This window comes from Numenius arquata, chromosome 14 (assembly GCF_964106895.1).
Source record: "Numenius arquata chromosome 14, bNumArq3.hap1.1, whole genome shotgun sequence".
Classification (NCBI taxonomy): Eukaryota; Metazoa; Chordata; class Aves; order Charadriiformes; family Scolopacidae; genus Numenius; species Numenius arquata.
In genome coordinates this window covers 7,557,090-7,578,778 of record NC_133589.1, presented here as the reverse complement: position 1 = coordinate 7,578,778, position 21,689 = coordinate 7,557,090, and the positions used below count along the sequence as shown (strand labels likewise).

The 21,689-nt window shown below is 54.2% G+C and overlaps 2 protein-coding genes across 3 annotated transcripts in view; both read right to left on the bottom strand.

The window, feature by feature from the left end:
- Positions 1 to 2,651, bottom strand: part of CACNG3 (calcium voltage-gated channel auxiliary subunit gamma 3) — a 31,752-nt gene extending 29,101 nt beyond the window's left edge. The window contains exon 1 of the mRNA XM_074158534.1: positions 2,441 to 2,651. Coding sequence (XP_074014635.1) covers positions 2,441 to 2,651 — 211 coding nt within the window. The remainder of the gene's footprint in view (positions 1 to 2,440) is intronic.
- Positions 2,652 to 13,106: 10,455 nt separating this feature from the next.
- PRKCB (protein kinase C beta) overlaps positions 13,107 to 21,689 on the bottom strand; it is a 132,993-nt gene continuing 124,410 nt past the window's right edge. The window contains exon 17 of one of the 2 annotated variants that reach the window (XM_074158700.1): positions 13,107 to 13,259. In XM_074158700.1, the coding sequence (XP_074014801.1) occupies positions 13,107 to 13,259 (153 nt within the window). Of the gene's footprint in view, positions 13,260 to 17,336; positions 18,737 to 21,689 lie in introns of those variants that run through there. The other variant, XM_074158699.1, reaches the window with a different exon arrangement.

Genomic DNA, 21,689 nt, shown 5'->3' with positions numbered 1-21,689 from the left:
TCCGTCGTTACACACATTAAACCCCCGTTAGTGGCAGAAAGTTCAAGGCCGAGGCGCTTTGCGACGGGCAGAGAGCACTGCTCAGTGCTAAAAGCATCTTCCGCACCACAGGAGAAACGGCCCTTTCGCCTGACTGTATTCATTCCTAGGCACAGGATGATAAAGTGCAACCTGTGTCTGTTTTTCAAGCTAGATACAATGAGTGCACGGAAATTAGAGACACAATGAGGCCCTGCCAGCAGGAATCAGACAGGACCTGCTGCATGTAAAAGTACTGGGTGCAGGGGCTCAGCACCCAGTGCTCCCCTGGCGCAGGGCACGCTGGTGGAAGAGCAGCCGAGAGGCTGCAGCAGCGACCCTCAGCTCCGGGGGGACGTCAGCCCCCGCTGCAGCACTGTCCTTCCTCCGCACGGAATGTGCCTGAGCTCTGCACAGCTCGGCTGGGCGAAATTTTCCTTTCCCAGCATCGCATCAATTAACAGCCAGTGAGGCACCAGTGCGCTTCTCCAGCAAAATCCAGGAGGGTGATGAGCAGTCCTGCTGCATCCCCCACCCCCAGCACCATCGCAGCCCCATGTGCTGACCCCAAGCACCGGCTGGGACCCTCCCTGTCTGGCCGCCGCCGCGATGCTGCATGCCCACCCGCAGCCCCCATTGCCCACCCGCACTGTTAGGCGCATGCAAGGGATGACAGAGCCTGTGCCCAGCACGATGCCTCGCTTGTGCCACGGGCACGGCCGAGCAGCAGTGGCACAGCACCGCGCAGAGCCACCCCGCTCCTGCTGTGGGACCACCAGCCCAGGGGGACAATGTGCAGCAGGGAGTGATGACCCCACGGTGTGCATGTGCCCCACTGCTCCCACTCAGGGCGACAGACTGTGATTCAGCTCTCAGCTCTGGCACGGCACCGTTAAGCCCTTTCCTGAGTGTGCTGTGCCCAGGAGACCGGGGCCTCACTGGCTCCTTCCAAAGCAGTGATTTATCGCAGTGAGGGAAACATAAAACATTCGCTGAAAAAAAAAAATACAGCCAGCAAACCCAAGAATTTTGGAAATTACTCATGCCTCCAGCGATCCCATCTTTCACAGCCCTGGCTGCTGCCTCCTCGGCTCCCTCAGCCCAAGAGAGGAGACAGATTATCTCAAATTATTTATTATGGAATTAGAGCATGATCCAAACCCTCCTTGAATCAATAAGAAAGCTCCAACTGACTTCACTGGGTTTAGGACCAAGCACCGGGAACAGACAGGGTATTTCTGCATCCACGGCCGTGACTCACCGAGAACTTTCCAATGTGGAGGGAGCAGCTCGGCCACCGTGGCTCACTTGCCCCCACCGTCAGAGATGTCACTCCTGGGTTGGGGAAGCCTAATGCCCCTGGGGCAGGACAGTGGGGCAGGTCCCCCTGAGTACACCAACCACTGCCGCTAATTTCAAAAGTTACAGCCTAGTGTGATTCCATCGGCCATTTTTTTGCTGTGCAGGTACCAGCACCTGGCTCCACTCAAGCTCATGTTTAAGCACAGCCGGTTGTTGCTCATATAAATCTCAACCAGTAGCTCTGGGTCAAAAATTGCCCCCAAAGCGTGGCCTGCCCTGCAGGAGGGCAGGAGCTGCTGTGGCCTCTGTGGCCGGATGCTGCTGCAGGAGTGAAGCAACGGGGCGAAGCGGTAAGCCCAGCCGTGGGGCAGCGTGGAGCAGCAGCCCAGCCGTGGGTCAGCCAAGGCAGGCCGTGGGGCGCAGTCCCTGAGGGATGGACGGACAAGCTGCAGTGGGGCAGCAGCAGCACATCGTGCCCCGCTCTGCTGTTCAGAGGGGAAGGGCTGGCACTGGTGATGGGGCTTGGCTGTAAAAACGCCGGGTGGGTGCGATGGGTTTCCCTGTGGCGGGGACACGGTGCCTGCGGAACCTCGGAGAGAGGGGGAGGCTGAGGGGCTTTGCTTGCTGAGCGATTCACATTAAAGCAGCCCCTGGAGCCGGGAGAGGGACCTGTGGCCTCTCATCCTGAAGCTTTCCCGTCTCCCCGATAGCAGGCACACGCACCGCGCTGCCGGGAGGATGCACAGCGCGGCTGCCCACGGACGCGCCGGTCCCCGGGCACGGGGGACCCCAGCACCCTGCGGCCGCACCCGGGGCCCGGCCCCACCCGCACCCCGCGTCCTGCGTGCAACAGCCACCCGCGAAGTTTCACCCTCGCCCGTGGCGGTGCCACAGCAAGCGCCGTCTCCGTGCCCGGGGAGAGGAGGGCGACGGGGCCGGGAGGGATGGGATGCTCCGCTCGCCGGCGGCGGGTGCCCGGGGCTCGCCGTGGGCCCGGCTCTGGGGTTGGGGGGGGGGGGGGGTCCCGGGATGCCCCTGCCCTCCCCCAAACTTTTGGGCAGGGCCCCCCGGCGGGGCGGAGGGGGGTGTCGGAGGTGGGGGTCGGCGGGGCGGTGGGTACCTTCCAGGCAGCACGTCCTCCAGAGCCCCGAGTGGGTCATCACCTCCTCGTTCTTGCGGCTCGTGTCGTTGTCGCTGGTGGACTTAGTCCTGCACACGCCGCGCGAGTAGAGCCAGTAGTCGGTGCCCACGGCGATGGTCATCAGGCTGAAGGCTGCGAAGGCTCCCACCGTGGTGATGAGCATCTGGACGCCTCTGTCACACATCCTCATGCTGCTTCATCCTACGGCGGCGGCTCGCAGGGGAAGGGCCGGCGCCGCCGCCCGCCGCCGCGCTCCGCGCTCGGCGCCTCATGCCCCCGCGGCCCGCGGCGAGCCGGGCCCCCCCGGCGGCGGCGCTGAGCGGGGCCGCCGAGCCCCCGGTCGCCCGACCGGCATGGCCCGAGCGGCGGCGCGGGGCGCGGAGCGGCTCCGCCGTGCGCCCGCGGCGGGAGCGCGGCGCCTCTCCCGGCGCCTCCCCCGCGCCGCCCGGCCAAGGCATCCGCGGGGGGCGGCGGGGGCGGGGGGCAGCGGAGGGCGGGCCGCGGGGGGGCCGCCCCGCTTGGAAACCGCCCCCCCCACCCCCCGCCAGGCCGGCAGCGAGGGCACCGCCCGGGGATGGGGACTGTCCCGGGGGGGAAAGGGGGAAGCGGGACGGGGAGCCCACCCTGGGATGCCGGGACCGGGAGGGGACTGCCCCGGAGTGGGGGACCGGGACGGGGCGGGGACCGGGACCAGGCGAGGGACCCCACCCCGGGGGGATCGGGATTGTGACTGCCCCGGGGGACCGAGACGGGGCGAGGGAGCCCACCTCGGGGTGCCGGCACCACCCCGATGGTGCCGGGCTGACACTCGCCCCCAGCCCCCCCGGTACGGGGCAGCCCGGCTTACCCGGTCGCCGCCGGGAGCCGTGGAGCGCGATCTGCCCCGGCACTGGAGCTGCTGCCCCGGTCGGTACTGGGCTCCGAGCACCGGCTGGCTGCGAGGGGCCGCGCACCGACACAGCCCCGGGCACCAGCAGACCCCGGGCGGGGAGGGGGCACGGCACCAGCGGCACCGGCGGATGCCCCAGCACCGGCCCACGCTGACCCGGAGCCCGCGGGCACAGCCTGCCCGAGGACACCCGTTTTTGTCACCTGCCCAAGCGAGAGAGCAAAGCCGACGCAGGTGCCAGCAGGCAGATGCTGTACCTTGGGGTGTTTTCCACATCAAGCTCCTTAATTGTTTGCCGCCAGTTAAACCCCCTCAACCCTCTCTCTCTACACCTCTCTGCTGTCTCCTCATCTCTGTCAAAAACATTTTTGCAGCCATTTGGATGAGCTTATGACTCATGCGACCTTTCGAATAAGCCCTATAATATACCCACCTCTTAAATTAATAGCTTTTTAAGGGGTACGGGTGAGATAGTGAGGCATATGATTTACCCAATAGCATGTACTTCCACAGTTCTCATTTGTATGCACTCACATGTAAATACTAGTTATTTACTCCCGAAATGCAAACAGAAAATTCTGAAAGTTACCAAAAAAAATCAGGTACTGAGAAATTAAGAAGTGTGAAAATTAAGTAGCCTCCTCAACCTTAAATCACCTTCTTTGTGCATACTCATTAGGCAGGGCATACTGATTGCAATGCTGTGCTACTTCTTCCCCAGCTCCACTGGCTGCCCAGCTGTGGATCACCCTGATTTATTCCCCTGCTTCGATATGGGCCCTTTTCCGGGGTTACTGCCTCTGTTCAGAGCTCAAGCTGGAGGCAGAGGTAGGTCTGCCCAGGCTCTCCCGGGTGCTTCTCCAGCATTTCCACCTGGAAACCTGCAGTGCTCGATGGACTGGGGGGTGGACAGCCCTCTCTGATGAGGGTGAGGATGGAGACTCAGGGATTGTGGTCTGAAGCATCCATCCAAGCTGAATCACGGGGCTTTTTTTTCTGTGAGGTTTGTGAGGAGGGGTTATAGTTGCCCAGTTTCTGCGATTGGCATGGGCAGCGGCACACGATGGTCACGGGTCATGTCTTGGTGTCACAGGCTGGACACCAAGGTGAGCCCCGTGCATGGCTGCACTGGGATGGCATTCCTGAGCGATTGGATGGGTACCACGCAGGTAGCGCCAGGCAAGGTGTGGAGAGGGACCGTGCTTCTCCAGGACAGCTGCCTCAGCCATGGCATTAAGCTCCCCCATCCTGCCACCCCCACCGCTCCCACCGCCTGTCACCCAGCTCCTGCGGCGCGTGGGGCAGAGCCTGACACCAGCACCCAGCCCGGCCCCCATCCTGCGCAGAGGCAGGCGTCCTGGGGAGGAGGCAGCAAAGATATCTCACACCTACAGCGAAGGGGCTGCAAATTGCATTCTGAGTGGGGGATTTTGCAGCCTTAATTGTGTTATTTTAACATAGTGTGTGTAGGTGTGTGCAGAGTGCACATGTACCGTTTCCTAGGCTTTTAACAAAGCAAGCTCAAACAGAATCAAAGTCCATGTTGGATCACGTTGGCCCTTGTACAGGTTGGTGGCAGGGGCACCCCTCGCCAAGCCCTGCACCCCTCTTACAGCTCGTTGCTTGGAGTAGCCATTCCCAGGATTGAGTCCGGAGCTCTGCCACCCCAGGAGACATGCAGGGGGGTCACGAAGATGTGCAGCCAATAAGAATTTGGGGACCTTGCCACTCTGCTTTGCAGCTCGGACTCTGGAGAGCAGTGTGCTCAGGTGGTCACAACCCGGCACCCTGCCCTGTGCAGCCTGGGCTCCTCCAGCTCTGGGCCCGGTCACCCTTTGCTACTCACTGCTTTATCCATCATCACCTACCTGCTCACCAACCTGGACCCTTCTGAGTTGGGCAAAGTAGAAACAAACAGCAGAAACAAACTAATGCTGCAAAAATTGTACAACTTGTGCAAAAAAACCCCTGTCCTTGCAGGCAAAAATGTCCTAAACTGAGATCTGTTAGGCTTTGTCCTTCCAAATCCAGCGATGAAAGCTCTGCTGCATTTAAATTGGCAAAGTGACAGAAAGTAAGTAGTCAGAAATAATCCCTAGCTGGATTAGGTTTTTCCCTTGAAGGAAGAGAGGCTCTGATACAAGGCGAGTTTAGGTCATTAGCAATGCAGTGAGACGCTGAGCTCCAGCCTTGCCTAGTCTTCACTTCATTTCCCTGCTCCCGGGGGCTGCAAGGGGATAAGGACTCCAGAGCCTCTGGCACATGTGTTCATCCTTCCCCACTCCTACGAGGGGATTATTTATATCTGCACATGCTTTGGAAATGCTGGTTGCAAGCTACTGGCTCTAACAGGACTCCAGTGGCAAGGCTGGTGTGTCCTTATGTGATGTGCTACTGAGTTCAGGGAGGTTCTCCTAGATGTGACATGAGTGAGCGATACCATACGTGCCACCAGCCCAAGTGCATGTGACACGAGCCGGCTCTCTCGGTGTGAGCGTGTGTGGTTGCCTACCAGCTCTGCAGCCCCCCGCTGGACTTCCGACAGTTTAGTAGCAATAAAAGCAGCAGGGGAGAGAAACAGAAATCCATCCTTACTAAGCCTCTCTATTCCAGGAAGATGCAGAGGGAGTGCAGGGGTGGTCAGGCATGGGCTAGCACACAGCTTCTGGGGAGACGCGGGTGAAGGCGCTTACAGCAGCCGCATGTGAACGGCCACCTTGCTCTGCCCACACTTCTGCCTTCGCACGCACCTGCTGCACACACTGCCGTGCCCCTCCATCGCCTCTGCTTTTTTTCCCTCTGTACCGATACCCTGGGTAGACAGAATCATAGAATGGTTAGAGTTGGAAGGGATCATCGAGTTCCAACCCTCCTGCCATAGGCAGGGACACCTCCCACTAGAGCAGGTTACTCAAAGCCCCATCCAGCCTGGCCTTGAACACTTCCAGGGATGGGGCATCCACAGCTTCTCTGGGCAACCTGTTCCAGTCTCACCACCCTCACAGTAAAGAATTTCTTTCTAGTATCTAATCTAAATCTCCCCTCTTTCAATTTAAAACCAGTACCCCTCATCCTATCAAATAAATATAACAAGATAAAGCAAAGATAAAAGAAGTCCAGGAGAGGGAAGGGGATGACACGGGACAGAAAACATCACACCAGTGCCACAGGGTTCCCCCAGATGCTCCGTGCTGGCTCTGAGGGTATGGGGTGCTGTGTGCAGTTCAGCAGTTCCCCATCTCAGCAGCCCCACAGGGAACAGCCCAATCCTGGGCTGCAGGAGGGAAGGTGAGGGAATCTCTTCCCCAAGGTCATACAAAGACCATGGAACAGGTCTGCCTGGGATGGGTGGGAAAGGAGGAAGATTATCAAAGGGATTCTATGAGGCAGTGGTACCACAGAAGTAATAAAAGAACAAATAGCAGTAGATTAAAAGATATTTTGTAGTCTGAGTCCAGCCGGACCATGCTGAGCCACCATAAAAGGTTTGCTGCTGCTCCAACCCACCGCAATTTAATTGATTTGATTTAAATTCTTTGAAGAAGAAGTGGATAACGAATAACGAGGCAAACAGGATTGTAATGCAAATGAAAGAGATGAAAGATGGCTTCAGGGAGACGGCTCTTGAAGGTCAGAGTCTAACGCAAAGCTGCTTCTGGTCACTCATTCAAACATTAATGAGGCTGTGTTCCTCCTGATGTCTTTGATGGATGGAGGGATGGCTCGGGAGGCAAACGCTGTGCTGATGCCTGGCCTTTATTCTCCTCTCTCCAAGCGGATCATCCCCTCACAGCGGTGGGGAGGATTTTACCTGACGTGTTGTGGGGACTTGGGTTTTTGCTGCCCGTGTTACACTGGGTAAGCAGACTTCTTAATCGGGTTTTTCTAGATACTCCGATGGAGACTCTAACTTCAGAATTAATTAACTTCACTATCAAAAGCTGAGTCATTTGTCACAATGGTTTTGTCATTAGCACCCATAATTAAGGAAAGTGTCACAAAACCAAATGTTTCACTTACACAAGCCAGAATATCCAAGGCTCGGAAGTATTTCTGACATGCTGGGAACGGGCAAATCAGGGGACCTGGAGAGGGGTTTGGCCAGACACCCTGAAACCTTGTGCTGGGGCCACAGGAGACCTTCCGAGCATGTCCCCATAGAGCACCCCATCCTGCAGCTCACCTGTCCCGTGGCCAGCAGCAGAGGCTGCTGCTTGGGGAGCAGGGTGACAGACCAGGACTGTCCAGCCTGGAGGAGAGATGCCGGGTTACGCAGGCAGTGCTGGGGCCAGTCAAGCCCTGCAGTTTTCTCACCCCCATGCGGATCCCCAGTGACCACCAGCCACCCCACGTGGGAGAGACAAGGACTTCTTCTTGCTGAAGGCTTAGCTGAAATCCCCAAAGGGAGAAGGAGATGCCCTTCCTAACATGCTCACCAGCTTTCACAAGGACAATTCCTGAAAAAGCACATTTCCTCGATGGAGAAAAACGGGTCTGTGCTGTGCAGTTCTCTGTGCAAGCGAGCAGAAAGCTGCATAATGGTGTGCTCGGCGAGGAAACCCTTTGTAGCTTTGTTAGGGCCATGTGCCGATGCTGGAGGATGCTCAGAGCCCCAACCCTCTGATCCTGCTGCTCCTCTGCACTTGCTGCAGTGGCGGGGTGACACCACGCCATGTGCCCGCAGAGGGTCTGCCTGGCACCCCACTTCCGCAGTGCCAGGGTTCACACACACACACACCCCCTGCAGCCCCGTATGAGTTATAGGGACTGGGAACCAGCATTCACTGGGTGGTGGGAAGAGTGTCTGCAATAGTGTTAATTAACTCATTTTAATTAGCAATTAACTCATCTTAATTAGCGATTAACTGAAGATCCAAACAACCAACACCTTCCCTCCCCCTTGGTCTATACTGTATCTTTAAGCGCAGTCACAGCTGCAGGTTTCCAGCCCAGGACCTGTATTCAGGAAGGCTCTGTTTGCTGGTGTTCCCCACCTGTACAGATACGTATCTCTTCTACAGAAAAGCTGTGACACCTCAGTGTTTGCTGCTGTAACAGGGCTCGGTGGGTCCCCTCCAGGTGACCAGCAGCCAGAACCAGCTGCTGATTGCCAGGATTCCATGGCTCTCCCCCTGCACGTCACCGGAGTCACGCGGGAAAAGGAAGTCAAGCTCTCAGGGTTTCTTTAAAATTATATATTTTATTTTTTCATACATGCAGCAAATAGAATAAAGAGTATATGCCCATCTAAAAGGAGGTCCTTATGAGAATCTTTTGACAACACACAGCAGGTAGTCTAGGATGTAGAAAAGTCATCAAATACTTGCAGGTGAAATCAAATTCACAAACACAAACTGTTCAACAATAAACATTTTTTTTTTCTTTTTCCTTGTTTTAATTGCCACTTTGAACGTGATCAGAAATAAACAGCTTGGATGACACTTCCATGCATGGAGCAAGATGCTTGTTGCTTCTGCTGCTGCTGCAGGAGCAGGGGCTCACCTGCTTCTGCAACAGCAGAGAAGCTGCAGCACTTGCTAGTAGGAGATAGGTCCACCCTCCAAATGTAAGCCCTACCTTTTGAACAGCTAGATCTTTGCACTATGCTCTAGAAACAACCCTAGTTCTTCACTCGTATTCAGGGATTCACAATCCTCCTGGGATTCACAATCATCAGAGCTTATCTACTGCCAGAGCACTCGTGCATCTTCCCATCTTCAAGACTACCTTTGTGGGTTGGCCACTAAGCAAACTTGCATTTATTTATTAAATGGATCAATAACTCCTTTGGTGGTGGCTCTCTTATCAAGAGAACGCTGCTCAGATGTCCAGCCAGGGGAGACAAGAGCAGCAGCAGCAGCAGATCCCCCTTGCCACGTGCAAATGGCATCGCACTGAGGCAGTCCCCTGGCACCCACTGGCCCAGAGCAGCTACGTTTGGGTCACTGACAGCCCTGGCACAGACAAACCCTGATCTGCTGTGTAATGGCTGGGTCGGGACCAGCTGTGTCCCCAACAGCCATGTGCAGCTGCAGGACAGCAGAGTTGGAGCGGGTCAGGGTTTCCAATCCTCCCTCTCCTGCCCACAGCCCCACAGCCCCGCAGCTCTGCCCCTGACTTCAGGCAGGTCCCTGCTCAGGCTCTCCTCCATTCCCTTCGCCCCTCCACTGTCCCCAAGGCTCTCCTGCAGTGCTGCATCACTGCAGGCACCTGGTGGCCTCCCCACCGCTCCCCAGCTCAAGCTGGGCTGCGCTTTAGACCTAGAATGAAGAAGGCCTGGAGAAACAGCCACAGTCCTCTCTCCTTTCCTTTGGCAAAATGTCCAAGTGAAAGATTAGGGCACACCCAGGGAGCACCGGCATTTGCAGCCCGAACATCCCTGCAGACAGGAATGGGAATCTACTCCTGCACCAAGGCACCCTGGCGTATTTCCAAATACTGGTGCTGGGAAAGAAATCCTTAGCCAGTGGGTAAATGCAAGCAGTCATTTCTTCACCTCCGGGAATCTCAGCCCTCCTGCCCCATGTCTTCTTCACACAACACGCCGACTCCTTCGCAAAGCCTGTGCTTTGGTGCAGAAGCCATGGAGGTTCTGCTGCCCGCCAGCAGCACAAGGACCAACACAGCCCCTGAGGGGGAGAATGCCTAATCCATCCTGCCCCACCAGGAAACCACCTGAGGACCCTGAACTCCACTTACCTGCAGCGTTCAGGTGTAATCCAGCCCAGGAGGGGGGGAAGAGTGAGAACTTGACATTCTTTGTGGAGTGGGTGACTATGTCCTGCCTCCCCAGCTCCTTCTCCCGCCTCACCTCGGAGATGCAGGGCTCTGGGTCCTTCCTCTGCCACTGCTGGACCCCACTGCCCATCGCACCACAGCCAGACTGCTCACTGTGGGACAGCCTTGCAACTGAAGTCCCTTCCAGCAGACAGGCGAAGGGTCAGGGTGCATCCTGCAAGCCCTGGGGAATTTTTCTCTCCTCTGTAGCTGCAGACTGAGACGTCTCCTCTTTCCCCCCCTTGAGCACCCTTCTCCTGCCTCACCCACTGCTCGTTCACACTGTCCCCTTGTCCCCTGGCACTGCACCGCTGCACACAGCGGTGGGTGCACTGTGTCCTGGCAGCATGCTCACATCGTTTTATTGGGCTTTATCCGTGCATCAGAGCACCCGGGGACTGACTAACAGGGCTCTCCTGGAGCCTCTCAGCTCTGAGCATCTTCCTGAAGCTCTGCTTTCCCCATCCAATAGTGAAGATTAAATCATCAAATTACACCAAACAGTGAGTCAACCACTGTCACTCTGCCCTTCCTTGGAAGAGTTCGTACAAATCTCAATGTCTGTGCAGGGCCAGGCATATCCCATTTTACGTTTCCCCACAGAAGAAACAGGTCACCTGGAAATAAACCTTGAAATAAGAGTTTTGCAAGTAGCAGAATGGACAATGTCAGAAACACTCAAGGTAGGAGTCCTGCAAACAGGACCTAGCCTTTGCCAAGCTCTCCCTGGAGCATGGAACTTAACCCTGCAGATCCTGAAGATGCCACCGAAGATGCCTGGTGGCACAGCAGAGCATGGCCACGTGCCAGCCCAGCTTCCCGTTGGGACCCATCCGAGGCTGCCCAGCTCGCTCGGCGATTCAGCAACGCCTGCTCCATGCAGAAGTGTCACCCCAACACATACAAGTCCCAAACAGAAAAGACATAACTCCCCCCCGCAGCAGCCCCTACGTGTAACGGCAGCCCCGGGGTGTCCCCTGGCACCGGAGACCTTACAGCAGCATCCTGGCCAGCCCCTGGGAGCAGCTTCAGAGCTGAAGACAGGGAAATTAAAAACATTCACCACTGAAGTAATACTAATTCTGCAGCAACAGGTTTGGAAGTTACAGTAACGTACATGCTCTGAACATCAGCTGTGGTCTGCAGAGGATGGCGAGACGTCTTCTGAAACGTGTGCTGGAGTTACGAGAACACTCATCAGAAACCAGCCCGCGCTCCAGGCTTCCCTGGGCTTCGCCCGATGCAGTGTGTCTCATAAACCCTCTCGTCAATCTGGCACAATTTGCAGTTTTTCTGGGGTTTTGTTTTGTTTCCTCCAGCCCAGGTCCGTACCAGAGACCATGGACTCACAGCTCACATCCCCCACACGCACAGGGCACTGCCTGCCTGCAATTTAATAACGGGACAAGGACACCCGGCCGCCCGCTCCTGGGCAGGCGGGACATCAGCTTTAGCTGCTAGCAGCCTTTTTTTTCCTCAATGAATCATTAAAAGAAGAAAATAATTTCAAAAGGTAGAGTTTGATGTTTATAAAAGATCTACAAACCAGAATTTCCTTTATAGGATTCCTCGTGATTCATAAAATTCCACCCCCATTTTCCCCTATAGGCATGGAGTAATGTGTATTTACATTAGAAGTGGTAGCGGTTCAGAAAATATACATATGGGTTTGCTTTTTTTTTTTTTTTTTTGCAAGCCAACCGAACTGGTATGGAATAAGAAAGGGATAACAGCCAGTGACTCAAAGGATGCTCACACTCGGGGCTCACCCTGCTGTGAACCCAACAGTGAGCGAGAGTCGCCCCCCCGGCCACCGATGGGCAGCTCCTGCCTGCCCCTGCCTGCCCCTGCCCTCCCGCACTGCACTGCCGCTGCAGGCACGGCACGGCTCTGCCTCACAGACAGCTGCTGGAATTGTCTCTTCCGATTCAGAATTTTTGCAATGATGCAGAAGGTCCTGGGTTACTGAATAAAACCCCCAGGAATTTTGGCTGAGATCAGGTAAATCAAGATGCCTGTAAAATTCATGGGTTTTGAGCCTTTAAGATAATAGCAGAGGGTGTAAAGTAGAAAAGTTACCTTTATAAATAGCCCTCAGTACAGCCCTTTTGTAGCGGGCGTATTTTCAGTTGGTAAATTGTAAACCGAGAATATAAATGTGTTTTGTTTTGGTAGAATATTAATATCCTTTACAGAGCTGTTAAATTTCGCCAGTGTCTGTGAAAAAAAACAGGAGAAAGATTTATGAGAGCGCTGATAGAGTGTATCAAAACTGCAAACTGTTCCAGATGTTAAAAAAAAGAAAAAAATTCCCACCTTTCACTTAGAAAAAGATTTGCTCTGATTTACAAGAACTGGCATGGAATTCGTTTGGAGTCTTAATGCCTGAGTGTAGGAAAGGCCGTATGGCGAGGCGCAGGCTTGCGGGAGGCGAGGGAGGAAGACGGCTTCGGTGAGCCAGGCTGACGGTATATACAATGCGTTTAAAAATATAGGTCTATAAGCAGACTTTTCCACACTGATCAAATGTATCCATGTCTTGAACAAAAGGCTCCTCTAAGACAAGCTCACAGTCATCGCAAGCTTCAGCACAACGGTTTAAGATATCAACCATGCTTAGCATTCAACAGAAACGGTTTGTGGGTAGCTAGGGTCACTGGAATCTCAGCATCCGATTTCAAAAATTACAAAGACTGTAGCAATTTGGTATATTTCTGTTTAAAAACTCTATTAGTCACCACCAACTATAGCTCCTAGAAGTATTACTGACTGTTAACTCGAACCCCAAACACCTCCAGCTAGGGAAACCAAGCTAGCGAGTGACACAGACATAGGAAGGCCTCCTAAAACAAGCGGTCGGCGTGTTTTCGCATGAGGGTATGTATGTCTGCACTGCTAATCCCGGAAGACTAGTGTCGGTATGTACAAGGCGATCTGGAGTTTCGGACTGCGAGGAGAGGGCGGGCGGCGGCGCCGCGACTACACGTTAATGACAAACTCGGGGTTAGTGTAGGAGAATCCAGCAAACTCGTTCTGGTCCAAGTTCATGATGAAGAGTTTGTCCGTGGGCGTGAGCTCCACCGGCTGCCGGGTGAACTCTTTGTCGAAGTTGGAAGTGTCTCGTTTGTCTTTCTGTTAAACGGAAAGCACAGAGTTAAACCCGGTTAAAGGGGGGAGCGCGAGCGAGCGAGCGGTGGCAGCACCCAAGGGTGTGTGGCCGGGAGAGCTCTGCTGTCCCCAGGGGAGCTCTGCTGTCCCTGGGCTTCCGTCCCCGGCATTCCAGATCTCCACACCAGTTTCTAAAGCCACCGCTGCCGAAGAACACACCCTCAGACAGGCTGCGGCAGCCCCTCTACAATAGAAGCAACCCCACACTGTGGGCAAGAAGACAAGAACACCAGTGTAACACCTTGAAACACACAACCGGACAGTAAAGGGACACGATGAGAGCACGGGGCGTCGGGGAGGGCTGCGGTGCTCCCAGGTCGAGCATCCCTCCTCTCCTGGCCGCTGCGAGAGAGAGTAACAGAGCAGTTTCTCAGCATGCAAAACCGTCACTGCAACCACAGCCGCGATACACAGGAGGAAGGAGCCTGGAGGAAGCAACATGCCTCGAAACGGAAGTAAACATTCAATGCCATTTCAAAATTTGCACAAAATAATCAGCTGTAAGAGCTCATTTTGCTTTAAGCCTGATTTTTTTTTTTTAAATTATGCTATGATATGGTATTGACCAGCACAGCGTTTTATTGATTTGAGGATGTGATTTGCTCCAGGGTTGTATATAGAAAATATACAGTAGTTCCAAACCTCAAAGAACGGAACTTCCACATACGCAACCTCTTATCATTTTAATTTCATAAGAAGAACAACTTTGCAGCTACATCCAACCCAAAAAAAGAAGAAAAAAAAATAATAATAAAGTGATTGTCTCGATTAGCGCTGCTAACCTGCTATTGGCACTGCAGAGCCCATCAGGCGGGAACGCTTGGGCCATTCTTATAAATGTGTGTGTATATCAGAGATTGCCCAATTAAGGAATATTCTGGCTGCAGGAGGTTATTGTGCCTTGGCTGAATGGAAAACCAGAGTACTGAAGACACAATATAAGAACGCAGGATCCTTCATCAGTAAAGAAAGCCAGCGGAGGGATGCCCCACTCCCCGCCGTGCGGCAGCGGCGTGAGCAGCAGGGCAGCCCGCGGGCTGGGAACCTGCTCTGCTTCCTCTCGTTAATAAAGCGAGCAGGGACAAAAGACTTTCCCCATCTCTTCTTCCGTGTCTTTATGTAGGAGCTGGAATGAGAGGGGAGCGCAGTCACTCGCAGTCCTCTCCCAGCGCTTCCATCTCCCAGCTCAGGCTGTGCACAGGGCACGGGGCTGGGATGCTGCTGGGAGGTGATGGGTGGGAGACCCACAGCATTGCCCCAGGGCTGGACGAGCCTCACCGCAGAGCACTGCACTTTCCACCCCTTTTTTTTTGGTTTTTACTGGCAGGTGCAGCCACCCCCATGCCCTGACTCTGTGCTGGAGGTGACCTTCCTGAAGGGTAACTGTGGGAGATCCCGCCATGCTCACACCTGCTGCTCCATCACCGGACACACGGGTGTCACCGTCCATTGGAGGGACCACGCAGGACCCATCTGCATCCCTGCCCTGCTCCTCCCTCCCGCTGCGGCCATCCTCCCCGCTGCTCTGTACTGATGGAGCACCTGGTGGGCAACATGTTGTGTCCTCACGGCAGCACCTCTCATCCCACCATCTGCCACTGTCCAGGGATGCTGGGACAGAGCCATCGGTACCTTCATGCCTCAAGCAGGAGACAGCCAGAATACAGCCAAGAGACAGGTCTTCCCTGCCCTCCTCCTGCCAGCCCAGCCAGGCCAGGAGCACCACATCTCAACTGCAGCTGGATCAAACCTCTGGAGATGAGCCCTGATGCCAGCAGTGGACCAGGACCTCCATGGCCGCTTGGAGACTCCACTTGCTGCAGGAAGCATCCTGTCGGGACCGCTTCAGCCTTGGGGAAGGAAGACCGGAGAGGAAAGAGAAGCCAAGGACTACTGAGAGGAGACGAGGTGGGAAGAAAAACAGGGCTGGAGCTCAAGGATCAAAGACAGAAAGGCCAGGAGAAGAGCCAGGACATGGTTGTGCTGTCAAGGAAGTGAGGGTTTGAACACCTGGTGGTGCTCAGGGCACTGGTGTCCCAGCCTGCTGGTGCCTGCAGGTCCCAGCCTGTCCCAGCAGGAGCTGGGTCTCTGCCTTCGCTTTTGGACAGTGACACTCAGGAGGTGGCAGCGCCCCTGCAGGGCTCCTCTCCCCAACACAGAGGAGGAAGAAGAGGTGGATTTGGGGGCACAGAGAAGGAGTGGGGAAGGGCAGACAGGGTGAAGGAGCCAACTTCAGGTGCAGAGTTCTGCCAGGCAAAGGGTGAAGAGGTTGAAATGCAAGTGTGAGCCCACCTTGATGGAAGACAGCATCCCCCCTGGGATGAGAGGCTGGTGTGGAGCTATGGAAGAGCAGAGGCACTGCCCTTTGCTGCGAAGAGGCTGTTTTGAAGCAGTTGCACAGAGGCTCTTCTCTTGCAGTCCCAGCATGTGCAGAAGGAAGGAGCTGACAATGGCACCAGGCTCCTGCTTCACTATCAGAAGGATGCTGAGCCGACCAAATGGTTCCTGAAGGCCACATCCACCCAAACCAACGTGTGCCAAGACACCACCATCCTACTGAGCCAGGAGCTTCCTCCGAGCAGGAATGTGTGGGATGCTGCAAAGGGGAATGAAATGTCCACATTTCCTGCCAATGCCAATGGCCACCGCAGTTCCCAGCCCTTCGGAGCAGCCTCTGCTGATGGCACCAGAGAGGGCAAGTGCTCAGCCTGGAAGCCCTCAGGTGAGCAAAACCTCCTGCTGCTTTTCAGCAGCAGAAAGCTCTGGCAAAGGCTGTGATGTGCTTGGGAGGGGGCTCAGGGCAGCCCAGCTCCCCCTGCCCAGCATCCTCCAGCAGCTTCCCCCTCCCACCCCTCCAGGGGCTGGGCAGGAAAGGGCAGCACCAGGAGGGCCCAGCCGTAAGCACAGTGAAGTGCGGTTTGCTGATTTCTTACCTTGAATTTTGTCTGAAATTGGTGGCAATTTGGCCTCTGTCAAAGATGATGAATAGCCTGGGAGCAGGTAGGGAGCGGCTACGTGGATCTGGTAAACAGAGAGAGGGGAAGGCAGGGGAAATTCAAGGCTGAAAATGCCTCCAGCAAAGGGCTAATTGACTCTGGAAGGTGACAAGGAGCACAGGAGGGACGGCGTGGCAGAGGCACTCCGGGTTCCCACATGCCCAGGGCAGTGTGCCTGCAGGGCACCTCTGGCCCAGAACAGGATTTGCGCCAGGACCACAGAGGATGAGGATGGCCATCCTCCCCGGCCACTGCCTCCGAGCCCCTTCCCCGCGGCAGAGGAAGCCGGGGAGCAGCTGCTGCCGCCGGTGCTGCCGTTTGGTGCCTTTCGGAAGCATCCTGCAGCGTTCAGAACCGCAGTAATTCGGCAGAAGTAGATTTCCAGAGACAGATGGGAAATTCTGCATGCGCTCGGGAGAAGGGAGGTTAACAGGAACCTGTAATCCCTCTTTAGCTGAAACTGCCAATTGCTTTTAACAACTGCTCCTCCGAGAGCGCCCGGGCAGGGTGATGAGTCACCGACACACGGCGCTGCCTCGCCGACAGCCTCTGCAGTCTCCAGAAATCCGAAGCGCATTCCGCAGTTGTCTCTGTTGAAGGCATTTTTAAAGAGATCCCCAAGCGGCAGAGCTCTGCTCGCCTCGGCAGGGCCGTCCCGACACCTCAAATCATCCTTCCTCCAAGGGACACCGGGGAGAAACTCTTTTCCCTGTTGATGTTCGAGCGAGCAGGGTCTCCGGCTGCGCAGCATGAGCCGGTGCAGGGGACACGCAGGCGTTCACTCTCCGCTTGGAAGATGCTTCCAGTAGGTCACACCTCGGTTTGGGGACAAACGCTGCAGAGGACGAATGGGCCACGGTTCCGCCGGCGGTGCTGGAGGATGTGCTGCTGCCTGCGCTGCTCTCCTGGGCAGCTCCGGGGACCCGCCGTGCCCCCCAGCAGCCGGGGCAACTTCCAGCCCCGACTCTTGGCGCTCCTGGCATCTCTGAGCCCAGAACTGTAGAAACTCATTATTTGCCAAACACATGCAGGTTTCTTTGACATTAGTTCTCACTTTTTATTTTATAATCAGTATTGGAGAAAAAAAAAAAAATAAAATTGGCACATTACAACTTAAAGCAGATTGATACAGTGACAGCCCACGAACATCTGCAGGATAGTATAAAAAGAAGCTGCATGATTGTTATTGTTTCAACAGAAATTCATCCTTCCTGAAACTTTTTCTTTGATGCCAGCAACAAAACTTAGGCTATTTAAATATCTAGCGGCATTTTTTAAAAGTAAGACTATTAGTTGAAACAAGTTTCTTTACAAGCTTCATATCGGAATTCACAATACTGTTTGAAGTTAAATAGCATCCCATTTGTGTTAATACCATTTTTTTTGACACATTTAAAGCGCAGGTAACAAACTCAATCAATTGCTTTGGCATTTGAAAAAAAAAGAAAAAGATTTGCTATGATTCTATGATGCTGTGTGCTATTTACTAGGGTGACCATGGATTTGAAAGCATCTGCAACAGCTCTTTCAAACTTCCCATTTACAACTGGATACGTTGCTTTTGATTTAAAAAGTGCTACTTAGAAACCGCACAATCAGGAGAAATCTTTGCAAACGGCAGACCTGGCTTCCCCAGTGATTTATCACTGCTGATGAAGACCCAGCGCAGAGAAACACGGCTGCCCAAAGCCGTGTACGTACCAGTCTATGGCGGCAAGGGGTCCTGCGGTGGGTTTCAACAAACAGCAGGACAGAGCTACAAAAAAAGCCAGAATTGGCATTTTAGCTCTCCGGAGCAACTGCTTGGTTTTGGGAGGAGCTGAGAGGCTCAGCTGGCAGCACCCCTGCTGCGGGGTGTGCGTTCTCATGGGGAAAGGATTCATAATGTCACTTGCTTGCCAGTAAGGCTAAGAAAGCTAAATATTAAATTTTCATGATTATATTAAAAGACCAGGGAAGAGCAGGAATCAAAGCATGTGCTGAAGAGATTTCTCTTAATTGTCACGGCCTGCACCTCTTCCTTTTACCGCGTTAGCCAATGAACTGTTTTCATTTCCTACAAATAAAATGTCATTAAGCGCTACAAATGTGCTCTTCTGCACATCATCCAGCCTTCAGGCACACCCCAGATCACGTGAAGACACTTCTGGCTTTGAAATATGGTCACTCTAGTAGTAGTAGTACTAAAGAAAAACCATGAATGCAAGTTTTGCAATGGGAAAATGTCACCACAACAGCAGTTGGGACTGGATGACAGAGATGCGGGGATGAGATCTACACAGCTACTTAGCTCTTGGCTTCAGGTTTAAAAAACTCAGAGTTAACAAAGGAAAATCCTTCGAATTCTGACTGGTCAATGTTCCTGATGACTTCCTGGTCAGGAGGTGTTAAGACGGGTGGATGGCGAGTGAAAAACCGGTCGAAGTTTTCAGCATTGCGTCCACACTATGAGAGGGGAAGAAAAGAACGTATGGTGGGTGGAGAAAGAAGCGGGTGGGCAAGGGCCGCAGCCACCCCCCAGCCTCACCACGCGCCGCCGCCGCTTATCTCGGCGCAGCAATGGCAGACAAAGTAAAAATGTGCAAAATATGTATGAGCTTTGTTAGTGGCGAGGCGATGTCATCTCATGGCGCAGCCAGAGACCGGCCAAACCCTCCGGCTGCGCCATGGCAAGTAATTGCAGGAGAGGAATGAGATGGGAGCGCAATTACTTGCTGTCAGTCCCTGCCTACGGGCAGCACTGCACCTCCTCTGCGGCTACGCCACATACATGGGGGCTTCTTCTGAAAGACCCCTGCAGCTTCACCTGCTCCGTCATCCCTCCTTCCCTGCAAAAGGGGAGTTTTCATCATGCCTGGACCGCTCAGAGGCTTCTCTCTGCATCTGCCCAAGGAGAGGGCTTCTCACCTTCAACTCCTGCTGGCTGAATGCTTAATGCAGGCACTTGTGCCTGGGAATTTCCAAGGCTGCTCTGTCCCTTCCCAACAGGTCAGACAGTCCACGCCGGTGCACAGGGTGCCACTCAGCCAAGGTAGGGAGCTGGGGTACCAGGGTGCTCCTGGCTGCCAGCCTTCTGCTGCGTGAGAGCCAGGTTCTCTGCACAGCATCCCCAGAGCTCTCCACTGCAACTGGACAAGGCTGGCTATCCCTAAAAACCCTGCTCACAGCGATGTTTTCCTCTTTTACTCCTGCAGGCAGCCAACCACAACCCTACTTCATGCAGGGCAGGAGTCCAAGAGCACCGGTGAGCTCTCTGCAGCCAGCAAAACCAGACAAGAGAAGAAACCAAAAGCTCTGGAGTCCAGGCAACCACTGTCCTGGCTGGAATGGCACTGTGGGGCAGGAAAACATGGGGCCTGGAAAGCCCTCCGAGAGTGCTGGACCCTCACGGAGCAGGTCAGCATCCGTTGTTGCTGGGCTGCTGTGGGGCAGGAGGATCCAGCTGGCTGGGCTGCAGTCTCGGCAGCGAGAGGGGAAGGTCAGGAGCAGGGAGACATGCCAAATGCCTTATTTAATTTACTTAGCAATCAAAACAAGGGTCCTGTAACTTCCCATGCTGCAAGTGATGATTTAATATAATAATAATAGCAATAGCTAATAACAGGTGGATACCGGGTCACTGCAGCAGCTACAAATTGTGCTCAATTACTACCTATCACACACATGTCACATCCCTATGAACTGCACGCAATGACTCTGCTCTAATGGCTGGCGAAGTCTCCCTCCTATCGGAGCCACCACACAACTGATGCTCTCCTGGCCCTCCTGTCTCCCAAGAGATGCAGATGCCAGCACCTCTGGGTCCCTCAGTTGTGTCCTTCCATTTCCCCCTGGAGAACATACGCTTCAAGTGCTGGGACAATTTTTCCTGGTATTTCGCTTTCATTTGCTAAGGAAACAGATTTACATTTTTAATAAACGTCAGACTAAATATAATAAAATATTAAAGAAAATACATGTAAATGTCAACATTTCCCACTTCCTTCCCCTGCCAGAGAGGAGGTTTCAGGAAAAACAACGAGAACATCCATCAGCCTCCAATGGCATGTTCCTTTGGCAGCTCTTCTATGTTTTTACAGCACCAAGTGAGACAGTTATTATCCCCAAGTCTCTAAAAAAAGTTCAATGGGTAACACTTGAGTTGAGTTAACTCTAGCCACAGCCACACTGACCACCTGCCCCTCCAGTTTCTGAAACCATCCTTCCACATCATTGTACCTGTCATATTTCGTAAGGCCACGTCTTAACCTACAACACATTTCTAGTCTGATTTTGGTCCCAAATGCATCCCCCGTCCATGACCACGAGCTCAGCATGGTTTCTAACTCAGCACTCAAGCTTACTCAGGGACCTCGGATGCACTTTTCCCCCATCACATCTCTTCTGGGCTCTTCTGACACACTGCAGCATCAGCCCCGGTGAACACAGCTCCTGCCTCTGGCCCACGGCTGAGCCCACGTCTGAGCCAAGGCAAGAGCAGATGCTGCTCTCTATGTGGTAGGTTACAACATGGTTGTTTCTTTTTCAACTGCTTTGATGCAAAAATGAGTTGGTGCCACCCAGGGGAGGAGTTAGGCAAAAAAAAGAAAAAGGGAAAAAAAAAATCCAAAAAAGGACAAACAAAACACCTCCAAACCAAACATGCAAATACAGTGTGAACCAGTTCACCAGGAGGGTACCCAAGATGAGAGTTTCCCAAAATGAGCCTGAGAAGCCTTTTCATGCAGCCTACGAAAAGCATTGCACTGGTGTGGGAGAACCTGCCCCAGCTGCCCTTGGCCGTGGTTCCACCACGATGCCATCCGCATCATGGCCCTCCAGGAATGACCTTTTGGAAATCTCTGATTTCAAGCACAAAGACCCAAATGGAAAACATCCTCTCCAAAGAAAGGGGAAGGGTCTCCGCACAGAGAAACAGGTCGAACACAGAGCCCAGGTCAAATTAACACCGGAAACCCAGTAAGGAGATGGAGAATGAAGACACAAGCACAGCGAGCAGACTGGCAGACACACAGCTCAGTAGCTACTCTCCATAAAGAGCCCAAGTTCTTGTACCTTGCCAATCCCTGACTGCTGTTGGGACCCCATCCTGAGGCAATTCTCCACGTTTTTTTCTTCTCTCCGAGCACCTGATTCCTGGGAGCAGCAGCTGGGTGCAAACTAACAAGGATGTGCCCGTCTCCTGGGCTGGTGGAGGTTCCGCATCACACAAAGAAGTGGCCAAACAGAGACCTTCTGGTTACCTTCCCCTCTTGGTTACTCCAGCTGTACCTGTGTTCCCCTCTGCAGCTCTGGTCTGATCCCAGCCTGCTGTCCCTGCTGAGTTGGGAAGCAGTTGGGAAGCAGCCCCCAGGCGTGCTTGGGGACAGAGGTGAGGGCAGCCAAGCCCCCGGACCCT